The 20,478-nt window shown below is 33.4% G+C and overlaps 1 protein-coding gene across 11 annotated transcripts in view; it reads right to left on the bottom strand.

The window, feature by feature from the left end:
- Positions 1-1,464: 1,464 nt before the first annotated feature.
- Positions 1,465-20,478, bottom strand: part of LOC149797708 (receptor-type tyrosine-protein phosphatase delta-like) — a 263,521-nt gene continuing 244,507 nt past the window's right edge. For 7 of the 11 annotated variants that reach the window (XM_089962635.1, XM_089962634.1, XM_089962639.1 and 4 more), the window contains 10 exons: positions 16,099-16,253; positions 15,511-15,646; positions 14,949-15,098; positions 14,019-14,157; positions 12,614-12,687; positions 12,047-12,184; positions 9,891-10,016; positions 9,339-9,490; positions 8,413-8,548; positions 1,465-7,873 (listed from right to left, as the gene is read on the bottom strand). In XM_089962635.1, the coding sequence (XP_089818761.1) occupies positions 7,802-7,873; positions 8,413-8,548; positions 9,339-9,490; positions 9,891-10,016; positions 12,047-12,184; positions 12,614-12,687; positions 14,019-14,157; positions 14,949-15,098; positions 15,511-15,646; positions 16,099-16,253 (1,278 nt within the window). In that variant the 3' untranslated portion in view covers positions 1,465-7,801. Of the gene's footprint in view, positions 7,874-8,412; positions 8,549-9,338; positions 9,496-9,890; positions 10,017-12,046; positions 12,185-12,613; positions 12,688-14,018; positions 14,158-14,948; positions 15,099-15,510; positions 15,647-16,098; positions 16,254-20,478 lie in introns of those variants that run through there. The other 4 variants (XM_089962636.1, XM_089962643.1, XR_016421863.1 and 1 more) reach the window with 4 other exon arrangements.

Below are 20,478 nucleotides of genomic sequence, written 5' to 3'. Positions count from 1 at the left end.
AGAACTAGTACTAGTTGTTAGATTTAGCAGCATAGACCGCTGCAGCACTTCCATAGTTTATCGGTTGCCTGGTAAATGGTTTCTTAAAATTTCTCGCCCTAGGAATCGACGTGGTTGACGGCCATACATTGGCATCACTAGCTATTGCAGTCGTGACGGCAATTACGGCATATGAAACATGAACAAGTAAACACCACCGCCCAGTTAAACGCAGTGAATCAACCATTGAAATATTTTTGAACGATGACTTTGAATTTCGGTATAAAAACCATACTCATCGAGACGAATCCTAATCACATGTACGACAATATCGTTTCCAAAGAAAATTTTCTAACAAAATATAAATGCTCTTATTGTTTGTGTTGATCCTGGTTGACGCGCCGTACTTGATCAAGTATTACAGTCGGTGAAAAGTAAAATAAATTATATTACCTACAAAAAAAGGAAATATTCTTTCCAACTGGTCTAACCGGCCCTGGATTAACACTGCAGAAAAATAGCCGATATGGTCCCGTTAGAAATCTGCTATGAACCAGCTTAATCCTTCGCAACAGATCTAATGTACGACTCGGTTGGTAACTTCAAAAATATAAACATCGGCGATTATGCATAGATGGACACGGTTGGTCTACCAGGCGATAATATCTACACCTCCGTCGGGGTATCAACGAATCAGCTTGTGACAATGGCGAATCGTATCGCAGGAACGTGGTTATATCCAAAGCGCATTTTTAATCTAAAGGTGTTTTCTCAAAACCAGTTTAACTTTGGATTTTGCTGCGCAACAACCGCATGCTGTATAAGCTTGTATGATCTGACTACGGGTGGTACCGCCTCGAGACGATCATTATTACTTCAATACCATGTTTTTTACACCATGATGAGCATACTAAACGAGACGAGGGCATGACTGCTAGATAAATCGCAAAATCAAACTGGAGTGAATTTAAGTCTCACTTTACCGAGGTGGCATTCATAATATTTGCAGCCTATACAGGATAAGTTCAACCCTTGACTGGAGGATTAAACATGGCAACAATATCGGGATTGACAAGGATCTAAAGGAGAGCAGCGCCAGCAACATCGATTTGAATCAACACGAGAGTAAATAACCGCGGAGTTATTTCGTGCCCGCACATGATATCAGAAATTCAAACGAGCAAATACTCAATCACGAATGTATTAATTATATTCAGCAGTAGGATGACCCTGCCGCGGCCTAGCTTGTATACTTTATAACATCAACCTAGCGATGGTTTAACCAAGGATGGGATGGGTGCGTTAACTAAAAGTATTCACAACTATGTTTACACGCTGATGATGTAACAGTACGCCATGGATAGAGTAAACCCGTCTGGGGTGAGAAAACGAGAATGATCATTTTCTGACTATAATAGCTGGTGTTATAAAATATAAAAAAATTTATGCGGCTACAGCTACACAAAATCAGCTAGAACAACAATATCTAATAAAAACTGTTTTATTAATTGTCATTGTATCCATGTGAAGATAGATCAAGTTAATCAATAGTTTAACATATTAAACGGCAAACCCTCAAGATGTATTTGTCACCTGACGTTACCGATGAAAATGGTAAAGCAATAAAAGTCGCAGCGTCAAAGGTAAAACCGGTCTACATATCAACCCTAAATTAAAGACAGTGGTAATTACACAAGTATTATTGCTTGTTTTTTGCTCCAGAGTTTATAATATTTCAATAACGTTCATGTGCTTTGGAAAAGCAAATGATTCTGTAACCGAAAAAACAACTGAGAGCAATATAGAAGGAGTAAGGGTAAGAAACATGTTAAAATATAGAGGATAAATAACCGTGCTAACCGGCAGGGTAAGCAGATTGCTTTTACAAATAATAGCGTTGAGATGTTTTTAAATATAATATGTGATCCAACAGCAAATTGCATATGTGAGGAAACTAAGATTGCAATAGTTGTGGAGATAGCCAGCCATGAGGCTACAGTTAAATAGGCTGACCCAATTATAGAATGATCGAGCTGTCGTGGTGGAGATTTAATGATATTCAGCAGCATTAAAAGTAATTACTTGACACCATAGATAAACATATCGTGTTGTTAAGTTAAATTCCTGGATAGCATCACGTGCTATTGCTGTCTTGAGGGGATCATAACTTAATGCTATCATGCACCTGATCCATAAATTTATTCACAGCAAAATAGAAAACTATCAGCCAAATGGTCCCGCATGGGAATTTGATGGTATTAATAATATTAATTTCCACAAAGTTAAATAAGATCAAGTTCGTGGTGGCGCAAATATTGAATTACCAGCGCAGATAACAAAATACGAAAAACTGTCTTAATGTAAAAAAACAACGAGTATTGTTTTGTTTGGTCAGTGTTGTCTGCATTCTACACTGCAGGTGATAACGCCGACAGATTTTCAAATCAGAAAAAAATATTTTAACACATTAACAGAAAATTTCCCGCCTAGGTAAAAGATGTGGCGCGATGTGAAAAACATAGCACGCTATCGATTAATGTATTTTGGCTTGATGAGAAACATTCAGTCGACTAAGGTGCACGATTTATCCGATATGCATTTCCCCGACTGAATCTCAGTTTGTAATTAATCTGATGTATTTTAAGCAGCATGTTGGGTGGATAAAAAATGTCATCATATTGTGTAAATTAAGTATTATAATCATGAGCACAAAACATTTTTTTTTCTGTTATCGTTGTCTCCGTGGATTTAAAAATAGGTGACGTTTGAGGATCAAATAAAATCAGGTTACTGCCAGGAGACCCATACTTTTCATATGTATACCGATGGGTCACAGGGGCTAATGGCAATACAGTTCATCTACACCTCACTCGTACACAAGCACACACAAGTATCTACCCGTACTACTACTACTTATCCATTTTCTTCTTCTTCTTCTTCTTCTAATAATGATAATAATAATAATAATAATAATGATAATAATAATAATAATAATAATAATAGATGATTTGCTAATTAATAATCACACAATTCTGAATAGAAACGAGATACATATCAACACATGAGTCATAATTAATAACTTATTCTCAAAGGCTTTATTTATTTATTTAAACTGTGAAAAAGAATGAAAGGGAAAATTCTTTATGCCTGGATTTTCCATATATAGGATGTATAGACCCATGAACAGAGTCTAAAATGCAAAAAGCAGTGGTAAACCAATCTGAAAGAGACCAACACACTGGAAACAACCCACAGACACACCAACATTGCTTGAAAACTGCATAAAAAGAAACTAATGACATTGATGTTCAAATTAACATCGCAGAACACATTATTTGCTTCATTTTCTCTCCGCCTTAAGGTCCTTTACTGTGATTTTTTAAAATTTTTGTTCTATAATCGGAATAGTGTCAGATAATGCAAAACCTTTTATAAGTAAAATGGTATTTCAAGCTTCTGTTCACTTTGAATGTAAATAATATAACCTAACGCACTATTTAAAAACCGTTTTTATAGGTCGAATAGGCAAAATGTTTCAAGCAAGATGCAGATGGAATATGTCATGCTTTTCTACAAGCACGGCATCCACTGTAGTACTCGATTGCATCTTTATAATTAGATTAATGAGATAATTTTTCAGCGGATATCCTTGATCTAGGAACAATATACTACCAACTATAACAGTTAAGTTTTCATTCACGTTTCTTTGTCATGATTAATGCTACTAAATAGATATTTGCCTATTATTATGACTATATTGTCTTAATTCAAGCAATGCAAAAGAGTAAGAATCAACAAGCTTTGTAAAATTCAAAAATTAATTTATTTCCATGGAATACAACGTGAAAATATAATATAAATTAACTCATGGTATTGCCAATTAAATCTTCAGTAATCCTAGAATTACAGACACTGTCATAATGATTAAAGTTCTAAATACACGTAAGTGGATATCCAAATTAAAATAAATCCAATGCTAGAAGTGTTGATGTGCCTGTGTTGGCCCGTGTTGTGGTGATGTGTCAACAGTCTTTAGTTGGATCACAAATGTACAATCTTAGAATATAATCATATTTTAAATTTCACTATTAATTCAAGTCTCTATTTTAAATAATCTTATTTTTTATGAGTATTTTGTATTTGCATGCTTATTTTAAATATATAAAATTCTAGTCGAAATGTAATACTGGAGAAAACAATAATACAATTGATTCTGCTCAGATCGCAAAGCACGTATGAATAAGTTCTACAGCAACGAGATTATTTGGTCTTGCACCTGACTTCAAGTTACAATTAGCATTTTCTAAAAGAAAACTTCATTCTAATGGAAAATAATCTTCTAAAAGGTTCCTAATGGTTAAAAAATAAAATCTTCGTTTTAATTCGAATATAAAATGCGGTAAACGCAATGTAATTGATACAATCCAAGATAATAATCCTAATACTTAACCCATCCTTATAGGAAACTATTTGCTATATATTGTTTTTCTTACAGAATAAAAAAAATGATTCAGGTCAAATAGAAAATAAACTAGATTTTTACAAGGACACATTCTCCATATAATATTCCATAGCATATAATTAAAAATAAACAGAAAAAACTAACAAACAGAAGATAATAATAATAATAATAATAATGCATACATCACTGCTTTACAGTAACACTAAACGCGATATTCAGCAGCATATTTCAATTACTAAATTATAGATTCCATCTACGCATTAGTACACATGTTGCGATGACTACTAATTTTTAAACACTGCATGATTTTTATGAAGGTCGTCGAAGGTTAAATGATTTTAACAGAATTAGTTTAAATATTTAATAGATAGTGCAGCTTTAAAGTGCGCATTCAGCTTTGTATTATAAACAAAACTGTAGACATAACTGCATTTGTAAATGTAAAACAAACATTATGAACTCATAGCAGAAAGCCTTGCAAATTTTCGTAATTAACGAACAGTACTTTTAGCCTGGAATTGAATTATCCAGAGAAAACCCCAAATAAACACATCATTGTCTCAGTATTACCAGAGAAAGCCCAAATAAACACGTCATTGTCTCAATATTACTAGAGAAAAGCCCAAATAAACACATCATTGTCTCAGTATTACCAGAGAAGGCCCAAATAAACACATCATTATCTCAGTATTAAGCACAATCTGTGGAGATCAGCGTGAAGAATAGGATTGTAACTTTACATTTAACCTTTGCGAAGTTGTAGTCTCTGGACATATGGGTATGAAATTGTTAAATTATAAATCAAATAAAGCTACAGGTAGCAGGACAATTGTTTGCTTGAGGTTAATTTTTCAATTATTTTAGAGAATTTGGCAGTTCTTAAATATCCCATCCATATTAGAGAAATATGCTTTTGCCGTGGAACAAGCGCGTTTTTACACACTTCGAAATGAGACAGTTATCAAAATTCTCGCGAGCTATAAACTTTCTCGCCATGTTAACTGCACAAACTTCATTCGAACAGGACCCTACAAAACAAATATACTCTGTTAGAAGTTTCTGTTGAAGGAGACAAACAATAAAATAAACCGAAAAGTTTTAATAAAAGGTATAAGGAATTTTTTAAAATGATGAACGGTTTTTTTATTCAAACATGCTTTAAAACTTATGTGACTTAGTACGTGTTTGAGAATAATAAACGAAGAAGACAGTTAAAATTTACAGTACCAATTACATTTTGCTTCAGAGATACAATGTGCTATTTATTATGGACTTTGATGTGCTGTATTCAAATATGACAATTAAACAATGTGTAAGCTATTATTTCAAGATATTTAAGTTTTTAGATTTTTTTTACTATGCATTGTTATGTACATAGTAGAGTTTTCATCATAAGCTGTAAACCTAGGTCTTTTCTTGTGTTTATGGTTGCTTTCCATGACAATATTTCACCTATCCTGTTTATGTAACACTTTGAAAAACAGTAAAGGGGTTATACAGATAATTTTTGTTATGAAACAAACGGCAACAAACTGTTAGGTATTACATAGTTTAATGATTATTCAGTGTCTACACAGAACGTATTGGCTTGTTTCTTGTATTCATTAAATAGAGCATCTCTTGTCACTGTACAGCAATAGTCTGCGTCATTGATAGGTTCCATTTGCCCTGACAGCGTTTCTCCATTGTTGCTATGTCCTGGTGAAATCGCTCGACTGGCTCATCGATCAAGAAGAATGGGACAAGATCTTTTTGTCCCTCGCGGAACATGGAAACCCTAACATCACCTGCCAGGAGATTCCAAAGCTGTAGTCTGGACTCCAATAGCCCCGCCTTAAATCCCTGACATTCAGTTCACCTTGTGTTATGAAGTGGGGTTGAGAGCCAATCAACAATTTTAAACATCATTTTCGTTTTCAGTGACCCAGAATTAGTAAAGTTTGACTGTATTTATTTCGGAAGCATTTTAGCTGTAGGCCAGTGATATTGAGCATTTCTTGTTGTACTATTTTAAAACAAGGCATTTTGCATAGAGGTATTTTCTAAGAACTGCATTCATCACTTGATTTGACGAAACCCTTTTATGCATCCTTATAAAACCGTAAAGTGTACCAACATTGGATATAGTTGACGGTCATGCATAGAAACTGGACTAAAATGCATTACTTAGCACGATCAGAAATGTCACAAACGAAGTTTGGTCTTTGTGAACTTCAAATATGTTCAGGATTTGTAACATCTCAAAGGCATTTTAAAATAACATAACAATACCTCGCGAGAAGGTACATTTGAACCAAGCACGTAATATTCTTAAAGAATACTTTAGTGTTGAATATCAAATGTTATGGTTAAAGAATGTTGATATTTGGAAAAAAGTATACCAATTTTCATATGAGAGAGTCACATATTCGTTACCTTTCAACTTTTTCTTCACAAATAATATTTGTCACAAAGAGTAAAAAGCAAACATTTTATCAAATTTGACTTTTAATGTGTAAGAAGTAACGTGTGCTGATATATATATATATATATATATATATATATATATATATATATATATATTCTTTATTGCTCTTTTTTTCTTTGTTCTTCTTTTCTGGTTATGATGTTGTAAATTAATTTTATTAGGATAATATGTGTTGATGAAGAAAAACGCAAACCAAAGGAGATTTATATCTTTCATTATTTAAAAAAGTGTTTGATGCTATATGTATTGAAATGCTATACCCCAACAAGTACCAAATATTGTAGTGTTAGCGAGGTTTGTATATTTTTATATCTTTATTAAAAATAAAATATTGTCCAATTCTACAAGCTTTGTTCTCCTTAAAACCAAATTTATAAATTAAACGGCACAAACGATATATATATATATATATATATATATATATATATATATATATATATATATATATATATATATATTGAAACACGAAACGTCAGGACTGTTTTCTAATAAATGTTAAACAAGCGATTAGTACCGTAATATTAATTACAATGGCGCGTAAGACTGGATATTTCTTTCTTTTTTTTTGCTTTTGTTATCTACCATACAAATTTAATTTTAATTTCTATTATGTTTAGTTTAATATTAGCATTTTTTATACTTAAATATCAAAATGTAATCAGTGTGAAACGAAACTGCTTACCAACTAGCAGCTGAAAACGTGTCCATAGGAATGATTTTCCTACTTAACAAACACAATATCTATTTTATCCCCTAACTTGTTTTAGTCAATGTTCACAAATCCGATATTGTACATCCTGTTGTAATGGCTACTGATAAGTAAACTACAATTTACACATTGGAGGAACTCGACTCATTCCGGACAGTTTCTTAGATGAGCTTGTGTTTCTTAATTAAATGTTGGTATACGTGGTAGATTTGTCCAGACTGTAGAATATAACGTCATGGCAGAACTTGTATTGTTCCTGAAACAATCGTTATATGAAGTACATAGTCTCAATTGTTGATCAATCGTATTGAAACAAATACATTGTCGCTGGAGTTTTCAAAGAATAACTACAACTATGATATAAAAATTAAACAATTGCGCAAAACACTGAGCAATAATGATAAAATTACGCGTTCATGCAATGCTTACATCGTTATTAACAAGGATGACGCTCCTTATATTCCTGTTAATTATCCTTCTGTGCAATATGCAACTGTCTAAGAACGTAGCAATTAAAATCGTAATGCTAAGTTTTGAATAAAATGCAGAATGTGTTATTAGTGAACAATATTATGAAAGACACACTTAAAATGGTATTTGTGTGAAACTACAAGCTTTGAGATCTATCACGTTTGCAAGAATATATTAGCAGAATCGTCATTGAAATTATATATAATATTGAATTCTGTTTTATTCTAAATACGTTTCCAACATAATTCGCCTTTATGAAGTAACATTAATGTTAAATATCTAATACATTCGAAGTAGAAAGAGTTCGATTATTTGCATACTTACAAAATTTGGGATGATGTGTTGCCTTCGAATACGCATCTGTCGGACGATTGATCGAATTGCCACCTCTCTATCGGACTTGAGTTTCTCAAGGACACACCACAGAACACAGAAAAGGCCACTTCTTTCAGCACCGTTCCTGTAAGAATTAAGTTAACAGTACCATACGATCATGATAAATAACGAAATGGGGGGGGGGGGGGGATGCCATGTATGCCTTTCCCCGCAAACAACTACGCAAGCGAAACCTTTTTCTCAAGATTATTGTAGCTTCATGCCATGGTGATCATCGCTTTTTGCACGATTTATTTGGTTCAGAAGAGTAGGTCAAAATTTATCTTAGGTTTATATTAATACTTAGCACGATAATTTTGGCAATCGCTCAATGATGGAAACCATATGGCTCGTTTATTGTTATTAGTCTTTAAATGTCCCGTTTGATCTATCTATTGCTTGCTTAATCCTTCTGTATGGGGTTCGCGGTAGGTCAGTGTGTAGAGCATTGGAGTCTTCGTTTATTCTAGGGTTTTGGGATCGTTAGTCACACAGGACAGCCATTGTGGACTGCTTCTGTGTGTTTTTGGAAATGCACTAAGTTCTCATTTCCTCGGCATGGTATAGACAATAATGTGGTAAAATGCTTTAGAGCAAACAGTTACAAACCCTTTCTATATAGAGCGGATGCATGATAGACATTTTAATAAGGCTATGACCTGTTCTGATGAGGAAGAATAATGTCTATGCCAATTTCGGTTAAATGAAATGTTGTCTATTAAACCATTGGCATGAAGATCAACTTGGTTTGTAAAGATATATTATAGCTTGCATGCTTACATACAAGACAAGTGCTCCTTTGTAATTTTTCAAATATCAAACAAAACGAGAAGACAAATATAAATCTGAGAACAGTTAATGAGTCAGAATCTTACATGCAATGCACTAGAATCGGTCTCTCGCCTGACTGTCTCTTCCAGTCTTCCACATCATCAATGAGGCTTAAGAATCCATCCATACTTTTGGGAACTGCATCATTTAACCTCCAAACAGAGCAGGCAAATTGCTTTAATGATAGAGTCCGCTCCTTCACTTCGAAAGAAAATAAAATTAGTTTTTGTAATTTATCAGAAGCAAGGACAGGTTATTTTTTTAAAGGTAGTCTTAGAATAGAACTATATGAAGACAAAGATTGCCAGTATGTAAAATATTGTAGCAGAGATCCATTAATTCCGCTAGAAAATGACGGATACGCAATCTTGAATAAATCAAACAGTCTGCATGTAACAACCAAAAAATTATTTTGATGAAAGCAGCAAACGGTTATTAAATTAGAGTGAAAAAATATATATTTAATAAGACATGATGAAGATCTAAACAACTGACATCAGAATAACTGAAGAGATGGGATATTATTATGCTATAATCTAAGCACGACGAAAAGAAAAGTTTGTCAAAAACAACTATTCTTAATTTTCAAGTCTCACCTCCCCGTCTTTTGAAACCTGCAACATCCTTTCAATGTGGCTACCTTTTTCAACGTTACATGTTATCGTCACTACGAAAGGCCCATGCCGGAAAGTCTCGTCGTTCTCAGGCCAATACACACCAATCTATGTAACACAAGCCATAACTATCTGAATATCGCTACGAAAGTTCGCACTATTGACCACATAAATTTTAAGAACTAGTACCAACGGTTTCAAAAGAAGGCATACACGACCGATGGTCTCAATATTAATAGTATTTTATAAAAACAATAAACTAATAACATCCACCGATAGAGTATTATTTGAATTAACATATACAAAGATAGTATGATCAAATCAATGTTTAAGAATAGGTTTGTATCGTGCTTAGTGTGTAATATGTTTTCAAAGTTTATGCATGCTAATAGAAACATGCAATTAATCTTCCAAATTTAACTGTGTTAGGGTTGAGGAATGTACTAGTCCCAGAAACAAAATCGCCTTAGGTGTCACGGAATAAGGCAAGAAAATAATTTAGTACGCCTTAAGAACAATTGGGTTAATTAATTTGATAAACGTATATAGCGTTACCTAGGGTGGATCGTTATTTTTGTTTGTTTTGTGTGAATGAATAATACTTGCATCTTGCTGTCGGTCGTTCGCGGCGAGATACTCGTATAGCACGGTGTGCACGGATACTTTAACCCTGCTCGTGTGCATTTGTAGCAGGCTTATTGTTCTATGCGACACAGTGATCCTGTCAGTGAGCGTCAACACTCTTTATTTCCATCTACATCAATAGGGATGTATGTATGGATGGATGGATAGACGGCTAGATCGGATTCAAGAAACAGGATTGTGAAGGTATTATCCATAATGTGGCAATGAAGCCATTTCTACCGAGAGTGTATCTGTTTCATGATGGGAATTGTTAAATATGGACTCATACTTCTGGAGAAGGAGGAGGAATTATGACGTAAATTCTCAACTCCTAAATAAGGACCATTATGTTGTATAATTTATACAAGACACATGATTGTGAACCATATTTCATTTTCTTTGTATCACATGGTTGTTTGAACCGTACTTAATTGACTTTGTGGCATATGGTTGTGTGAACCATATTTATTATTTTTTGGTATGATATGGTTGTGTACAACATACTTATTCTATTTTTCGTCATACGATTCTGTCAGTCGTGCTCGTGTTTATTCATTTGTATCGTATGTTTCTGTAAATCATATTCTTTTCATTGCGCACAGTGTGGATGTAAGAACCATACTTGTAGTTTTGTTATACATATCTGAATATGTAACACGTTCAGTATGGTAGTCGTATATTATATGTAGTGGGTGGGCCTGCGAGTCAATTTTCATATGTATTAAAGTGAACATTTATTCTTTTTATAAACTTTCATACCATCACATTGTGTTGAGTTATCATTCAATCCAAGCATCCATTCAGTTTCAATCCTGTTGCATTAGGAAATTACACAAAATAATAAAGTTTGCAAATATTTAGAGTGTGATTAATCAACATGCCGCTTGACATATAACAATCTGGTTACCAATACAAAATTCAATAATGGTAAATAAATATAACTATACCATGCAACATTGAATATTATGAGAGTTAATAGCATGTAATGTATGAATTGGCTTCCTTTTAATAGCAACAATAACAATAATAATAATAGGTAGAAGAAGAATTATGTCCGTACCAGTATTTATGATAACTATTAAAAAGAATTCTTCTCTTAGGACCCTTATGCTACATGCATTTTAATAGTGTACCATTTGATTAACAGTATACTTAAAAGACAAGGAATGTACTAAAGTTGAATACGATGTTTATCGCATGGCATACTATGAACGTTTATTTTATGTATTCTTTTGGACTTTTCTTTATGAAACGTACCAATAAAATATTGTGACACAAGAATAGGACTTGTTAAAAAATGGCTTGTCATAGAAAATAGCTCACATGGAATGTTAGGGCAAAATGCATACATTGCATCCCTGCCTGTAAGGGCGAGAAATAGATCCATTGATCGAATTCATTAGTAAATTTTCTGAATAAACAATACAAAGTGGACATAAAAGACCTATATATCTAAAACAATGTTAAAAAATTAAGTTTATTTTAGAAATGAAACGAACACACAAAATATTTACCGCTTCTCCAGGCATAATTGCTTCATTCATCATGACGATCGACTGAACTTCGTAATCGTATACGAGTCGCCAGAAATCTATAACTGTGTTAGGTAACGGCATTTGTGTCACAAGCAAACCTTTTCCATTGTATCGTGTCTAGAGATGGAGAAAGAAAAACTGCTTGTTAAACATAAGTCATGAAACGTTAATCATTACTAAACAAGCATACATCCTCAATAATAATATAGAAGTAATCCAATTATTAATCTGGTAACTATAATATACCTATTGCTAATAGGTCATATTTGGAATATCATGTAGTTAGGAAAGAAAAGAGCTACCAGACATATCTCTTTACAAACAATTTCATAAGATAAATTTATTTATATATCACAAAATCTGTTGTAAACTAAAGTCAGGATTCCTTATAATACAATAATGCAAACGTTTACTAATAACGTATTGATATAGGACAAAATATTAAAAAGGGTCTCAATAAAATCTAACGATAAAAAGATATTAGAATTAATAAAACAGAAATCGGTCACCACATATTATAAATATTCGTCAAACGAACAATAATACCGGAAGACAAACTGCGTTGATGTAGTCATTGAGACCCGGAACGAACGTCGACAAATACGGCCGATACCTGTCCGCTGTAATAATAATAATAACAATAATAATAATAATATATGGTTCAGAACATGCGAAAAGGACCTACAAGAGTCGACCAGTAAGGCAGTGAGATTAGAAAGCTTGCCAAATTAGTGAGGAAAACAATCATCAAGTCAAACTTGCCTCTGCTGTCCACTGTCAACGTCCAGTAAAGATATGATAAACGTAGCACAGGTGTGGTATTTTCACAGGTAGAGAAAGTAATTGAAAACAGCAAGATGGAAATTGCATAGCAATTCTGCCATCGAGACAGACCACAAGAAACAACACAGGGCTATGAGAATTACATGGCAATTCCACCATTGAGACAGGCCACAAGGTACAACACAGTGAGTGATAATTGCATGAAACTTCAGCCATCGAGACCGGCCGCATGCTACAATACATTGAGATGAGAATTCGATGGGAATTCTACCATCGACACAGGTCACAGCATACAACACAGCGAGATGAAAATTGCATGGGAATCCCACCATTGAGACAGGCAACAGGATACAACGCAGCGAGATGAGAATTGCATGGGAATTTTACCATCGAGACAGGTCACAGGATGCAAAAGACCGGGCCAGATGCATAGTCCTCTTCAATAAAGCACAGATTATGAACATGACATTATCAGGAGAATCACACTTCACAAATTATACACTAAGCACTACCAGGGAACTTTCACGTCACATACAAGCTCATTGTTATCAAAAACCACAGTAAGTTACTCAACATGCAGATAAAATAATGTCTTACAAAATTAGCATCGGAAGGACTTAAAGTATATAATAATAATAATAATAATAATAACAATAACAATAATAATACATAAACATTATAATTATTATCATCGACCAGTAAGGCATTGAGATTAGAATGCTTCCCAAATTAGTAAAGATATATTGCAGTATATGTATGTACTGCTTATTTGTTAAATAATTGTTATGCATATTAAGTTCAATAATATTACATTTCGTAAAATGCAACTCTAAATCAAAGAGATTACCTTATATTCCATATTTCATACAAGTGTTCTTTTCTACTTTCTTAAATTGAAGTTTGCATGTGTCCCCAGACCAAAGCCTTAATATTTCAAATTATTTTATCATTCTACGTATTTTCGTCAGTCTTTACAATCCAAAGAAATGACGTACAATCTATTCAAATTAAGGACATACTAGCTTTAATTCATGTATATAAAACATGTAAATAAGAAATGTGTTTGTGTCCTATACGACTGAAATCGATATTATTTTTTGTTATATTACAGTATAAGATTATGCTTTGAATGCAGTCTGATATATCAGTTTTATTTAATGGCTCATACAAGGCAAAATATTATTGCATCTGTTTTTTGTCTTGTTTTCAGGCAGCTTTCCATCCCGAAATTCGTCTTTTGCGTCAGAGCCTTTCGTAACTCTCATCCGATCTATTTCAAAATAAATGCGTTCATCTTCTTGCAAGTTCTGAAATACAACCGTCCGTAGCGTTTTAAATGAAATATTGATTTAACAAACATTACAATGCACAAAAATGCAAGATAAGAAACGTCCAACCGACTGATTAACCTATGAATTAATGCTTTGATTGTTTTTTTTGCGGCTGATTGGATTGGTGTGGGTAAAATGGAATATGACATTAAAATAAGAAAAATTTAGGCGAACTTATTGTTGTGAGTCTTTAGTGTATTTTGTTATGGTGTTTGACTACGACCTTTCCATTACTGACAAACTTTATTTTTAATATAATTATGTCTGAAACTTACAAGGTAATCATGTTCATTTTTCAGGTCAAAATTGGTTTATAATATTGATAGCTAATCACATGATCCTTTTGCGTGCTTCGTCATGCAAACAAGTAGAACGGAATTAACAAAAATACTCTTTCAAAACTATTATTTAGCACTTTCATTGTCATAAACCAATACGATGTTTGAAAATTGCATTTGTAGAAACAGAAACAATTTATTAAAGCCCTTATATATTGTTAAACTGCACTTTATATATAAAAATATTTTTGATGATTAACCACAAACAAAAGTCAGTTTGTTAAATGGAAATAATAAATCCTAAATAACGACAAATCCAATATCATTATGCAGTGTGTATTGGAATAAGAAACCAATTTATAATTAAATCATGTATTTAACACATGCAGAAAATACAGTCATACAGCACAAAATTATGGGATAGTTGTATTACTAAAAGATATCGCATCCATCCAATTTTCCACTGCCATAACAAGAAACGTTAGATACCTCAAACTCAGTGAGAAGCTTGGTTTGCTTCGTCTCTGGATCAATATGTCGCATCTGTGCGTAATGGTTTTTGAAATCATCGGCAGACATATCGTTCCCAATGTTTCGGAAGGCCTCTAAAATAACCTCGTGCAAATAAACATACTGCTCCTGCAATGAATGCCAATACATTTTATTATAATGACCTGTGTGCCTGCGCAAGTATAGAGACATTTAGGGAAAGTAATGTTTGTAAAGTTATATTAGAATTTGGTTCACCCGTTAGGATTCATAAACATATTATTAAGGAAATCCTAATGTAAAATTTCTTTAATCGCAACGTCAATAGGAATTATTTGATATATTTTTTCCAACTTTTTGAGAACTATTATTTAATATGTCCAGATTTTTCTTCAAGACATTGAAAACTGCTTTTGCAAGACAAATGTCACATACTTTCATGGTATTTTAGTAGTGACGATAATATTTTTGAATACTTCCCACGATAACCTTTTCAAATTTAAACTGCAGCATTTCATAAACGGGCATCACAATTAAATTCATGAGCTATGATGATAAATACCGTGGTCTGTACAAGTCCTACTCTCTGTTCCCTCAGTTTATTAATGCATTCAAATATGTTGACATATCCTTCTTCACTTCCTTCATCAAAACTATAGTCCAGAGCGATGTATGTTCCAGTCCGTCCAATACCGGCACTGGAGAAATATTAAAAACGTCTGGAAATTTCATGACCAATATTGTTAAATATTTAATGTGACATTACATACACAACCACCCCCCCACCCCCCCATATATATATATATATATATATATATATATATATATATATATATATATATATATATATATATATATATATATATATATATATATATGATGTCCTTTATGAACAGTTGTATTGTATCGCTGAACAAAATTTAAACACAATTAGAAAGGTAGGGTTATAAATGTACTCCTTTATTAGAGTGGCATTCATATACAGTTGTCAGCTAAATTAGGTTTGACTATTATAATACTGACTGAATGCACTTACTAAGCTTTCTAGATCATCAAAAGCCCATTCTTGTATGCACACACATACATAAGACAGAGACACGAGAAAAAAACATATTAAGAACTCTTTATCAGGTTATAATTAAACTTGTACCTGCAATGAACAAGAATCGGTGAGTCAAGAGCACACTCCGAATGGCGGACTTTATTCCAAAATTGAACAAGACTTGAAGCTGTATCGGGCACACCTCTGTCAGGCCAAGAGGTGAAATGAAACTGCTTGACAGTCTTTTGTTTCTTTGAGCCAGTCTAAAGAAATTACAGCTATGCATTACTTCAGTATGAAACCATTCCAGAACAATGATGCATTGTGGGATTACCTTCTAACGAAAGTAAACGATTCTAACTTTCCTAACAAAATATCGTCTGGGAAATTTATAACGGATATCGACCAGGATTTCTTGATTTTTTAATGATAAAACAATGTACATGATCTATTAAAATCAGCTTGATATTATTTTTAGATATGGCTGATTCTTGAGAAGGTAGTATTCATATTTAAATTATTCTTGTCAGATGTTTTAATTTTTTTTATTTGTTTCATTTTTATTGCAACAAGCAAAAAAGTCAAACTCACAAGTTAATATTACAAAAGTAATGTAAAACTTAATGATAATTATATAAGTGTGACGCAGATATAAGGTAAAAAAGAATCACAAAAACAATTTCCACCTGCTGTTCCACTCACCACAACAAACTGTTACTGAAATACTTCATTAATCAAAACAAAATTAATTTTAATCCGGTTTACAAGGAGAAAAAATATTCTCATTACATTTGATACTGATGTCAATTTAGTGCGTTACCTCTCATTATCAGTTCTGGAAATCTGTTGAATATGGTATTCATAGAAGCACATATAAAATGTAGTCATATACAATAATAGTCACATATAATTTATACATATAATCTCACAGATATTCCAAGACATCACACTGGCCTGCGGGATTCTGAGGTTATGTAACATGTCTCAAAGGTAATGTTACTGTTTATATTTTCTGATGAGCATGCGTTTTGAATTGTTCTTCAGCCATTCATCTTGCAATAAGATATTAGTTTAAAGACCAGTTCTGTAAACAGGCATTCCTTCTGTCCATAGATGCAGCTAGCATTAAAGGTTAATTAAAATTGTGCACTGTTTTAAATCTAATTCTTAGCAACATTTGTACCCCATAATTTTGGGTCTTAGTGACAAAAGTAGATTACAAATGTGTGTGTATACTTGACTAAACATTGAATGTATCTATCAACCAAAACACAGTTACCAAAGTTACGTTAAAGGATCTCTCTAGTGAGCCGTGGTAACTTGTGTAACCGCAACACTATACTTTGAAGATGTATGCTACATTTTGTTTGTGATTCCTTTCTAAAATTTGTTTAAAGAAATAATTAAGAGTGATTGCAATCTGGATTAAGATGGTGCACCGATTAGGGGCTACATTACTGGTGTTCTGGGAAACGTTTCATTTTAACATAATATTGCCCTAAATAATCAAAAAGAATAAGTAATAAACCAAGGAATATAAAACAATAACCCTGTTACGTAAGCAGGTGCTAGAGAACCAGAAGCATAGCGACCTGCATGGAAAACAGAGCAAGACTACGCAAACGAAGCATCCTGACAGGACATTTACACTGAAGTTGCATCGCGAGATCGTGGAGTTGGAGATACAAATCAAATACATGTTAGGAGGAAAATCTATCTGTTAGTACTAAGCTTTAAAATGAATGTAAAAAGAACCCAGAAGTTCTGAAAGAAACGGAATGAAGGCTTAATAAAAAAAGGATGCGTAAAATCAAAGGTGATATACCCGAGGTAAGTGTATCACCAGTGAAGCTAAAAATTCACAATTATGACCCTGTTACATATTTGGAATGCACTCAGCTATAAAAATAGTCTGGATACAATGTTCTACATGTACGCCGTTTTATTCTTTTCATTAGAGGCGAAAGATACTAGAAAGTGGCAACGGAATCTAAGAAACTGTATGTGTACTTGATGAAGGCTTTGAACGCCCTGTTCATTATTTAGCTTGGTACGATATTTTTTGCTTCAACGAGACAATTATGTCTTAGATTTTTGACAGCAACTGACGAATATTCACCTGACATAAAGAAATACTACGACCTGTGTTAATCTGAAAACTAACAGAAGAATGGGGGAAGATAATAACTTTTACAATGTGTCAGTCCTCATTGTCTTAACCTTTATATATCTTCTTGTAGAGAAGAAAAGGCTATTGATAAATACATTTTGACTATTTTACGACGATAGTAGGTACCTAGAGGAACATTCATTGAAGTAGATGAATATAAGAACAGTTGTCAGTGATGCAATCGGAGTCATGTCGTGCTGTATAATATCTAGTTATCCCTTCTCACCAAGGAACCAACTTCTCAAGTACAGTTCGGCAGCTACTTTACGAAATACTGATACCAAAGGGATAACGTCTGCCGACAACTATCGAAAAATAGGTTTAGAAGATTCAATGGACAGGTTCTCTTTTACCCCAAACCGTGAAGAGTTGGATGGCATGGTTTCCTCCGATTAGCCTTCCTTTAGACAGGCAACATTTAAGGGAATAGGTTCAAACGTATCAAAACTGAAACGTACTCAAGTCAAAACTTATCCAAGTCAAAACGTACCCAAAACGTGCTGCATTAAATAATGACGTACTTTTTAGTGTATAGAAAATATAATTAATTTTCTAAATGGACGCTAGCAATTGTATGAAACGTGGTCATTTGAACACTGGTTAAAACAAATGAAGCAGTCATCAAGCAATGTTCAGATCAGTTGGTAGAATTTTCTCCACGGGAAAGCACAACATAAATATATTCAAAAGATCCTTCCTGCCTTAAATACATATTTCTTAATGTTCGTTTGCGCTAGAGCAAAAGATAATATAGCTTCATTGCATCTGCCGAATTCCATTGCTGATCAGGCCGGTCACTGTGATATAAAACAAAGTACACTAAAATTATGTCATTATTTAAAGCGGTTGTGGATCAATTTGCAATTTGGGTACGTTATGAATTAGGTACGTTTTGGCTTGAGTAAGTTTTGACTTGGTTACGTTTCGGTCTGAGTAAAGAATCATGTCCATAACAGCGTGTCATATTACAACAACGTTTGCTCAGTGTCAAGAAGATCAATTATAAACATTCCGGAAAAGGGCTAGGAGGAAGTGAAATCGAGGTGCAATAAAAAGTCTACTAGCAAGTTTACACATTGTTGTATGGTCTCGTTTCTACTTTCATTCAACAGCTCAAAGATAATAACACACTGGAAGAAGCCACAAAGTTTCATTCAAAAGGTCAATGGCGTTAATTACAATATCGTGATCAGAGGCAGTCGATATTTTGTTGCAAAAGAAGTATGTATTAGCAATAGTGTGTGAAGGTTTCGGTCAAAGTTGTAAGACTGACATGTTGGCTGTTAGTAAGGTTTATTGATGGTATCAGTTTAAGTGTCAAACTGATGGAAAATCAAAGAGACCGGTTGTTAAGCTTCAACGCCCAGTTAAATTCCAAGACAAAGTAAATAATTTGATTACTGAAAAAATCGGAACGACAACAAAACTGGCAATCCTGCAGATAAATTATTCTCTGTGCAATAAAGGTAAGCCGAGATAAAATATATACTTGACAAAATGTTGTAGTAAAATTTAAGAAGACTACCCAAAATCCCATATAATTATCCAAATATACTCGACCAAGACAAAAGGGGTACTCTGTATCTTTTGTTTGCTACATGAATTAAACAGTATCAAACTTTTCTTTGTTAATGTTCATTGAAAATACAGGTGAAATCTTCGAAAAAGTGTGGAATTAAACTTATATCATCCAATTTTGTCTATTTCAAAGGGAAAATGGCATCTGCCATTGTTGACGAGGCACGGGGGGAGACTGTTTATAAAACTGTTTGTCCAATACAAATTCGATGTTATTACTTATGTAATGAAAACCTCATATTGGCCTGACACTATTAACAAAACTAGCCAAAGAAAACATTCAAGCAATGCTAACCTTCTCCGTCATACAAAAACAAATTCGTCCCTTCCTGAAAATCGAGCGTTATTCCAAAAAACGGACGAAACAGTTCCAGAGATTTCAGGTGTGTGACATGACCATGTTGAAACAAACTAGCCGTACTATTTAGATGAAAATGGCATTAGGTCATTTAGTTGCTTGGGAGAAAAAAACCACTTAAGAAAACGATCATCATTTCGAGTGCCCATTTATACTGCACACAGATTCTAGGTTAGCACAGCAAAAAAGAAGCACTGACCCTGTACACTATTAACGATTAGGAACATCCGATATCATACCTCACCTGAAATGTATTAAGCTGCAATTATCGAAGGTAATGCATGTTCCAGTGCATGTTTATTTATGTTAATAAACGGTCCTATGGGAAAAATGTAGAGGACTGAATAACTCCATTCAGTATCTGGATTTCTAACGAATTGCA

The sequence above is a fragment of the Sinohyriopsis cumingii genome, chromosome 6 (assembly GCF_028554795.1).
Source record: "Sinohyriopsis cumingii isolate HCF-2022 chromosome 6, ASM2855479v2, whole genome shotgun sequence".
Classification (NCBI taxonomy): Eukaryota; Metazoa; Mollusca; class Bivalvia; order Unionida; family Unionidae; genus Sinohyriopsis; species Sinohyriopsis cumingii.
The sequence above is the reverse complement of the archived record's forward strand: the minus strand, read 5'-3'. Positions and strand labels throughout refer to the sequence as shown.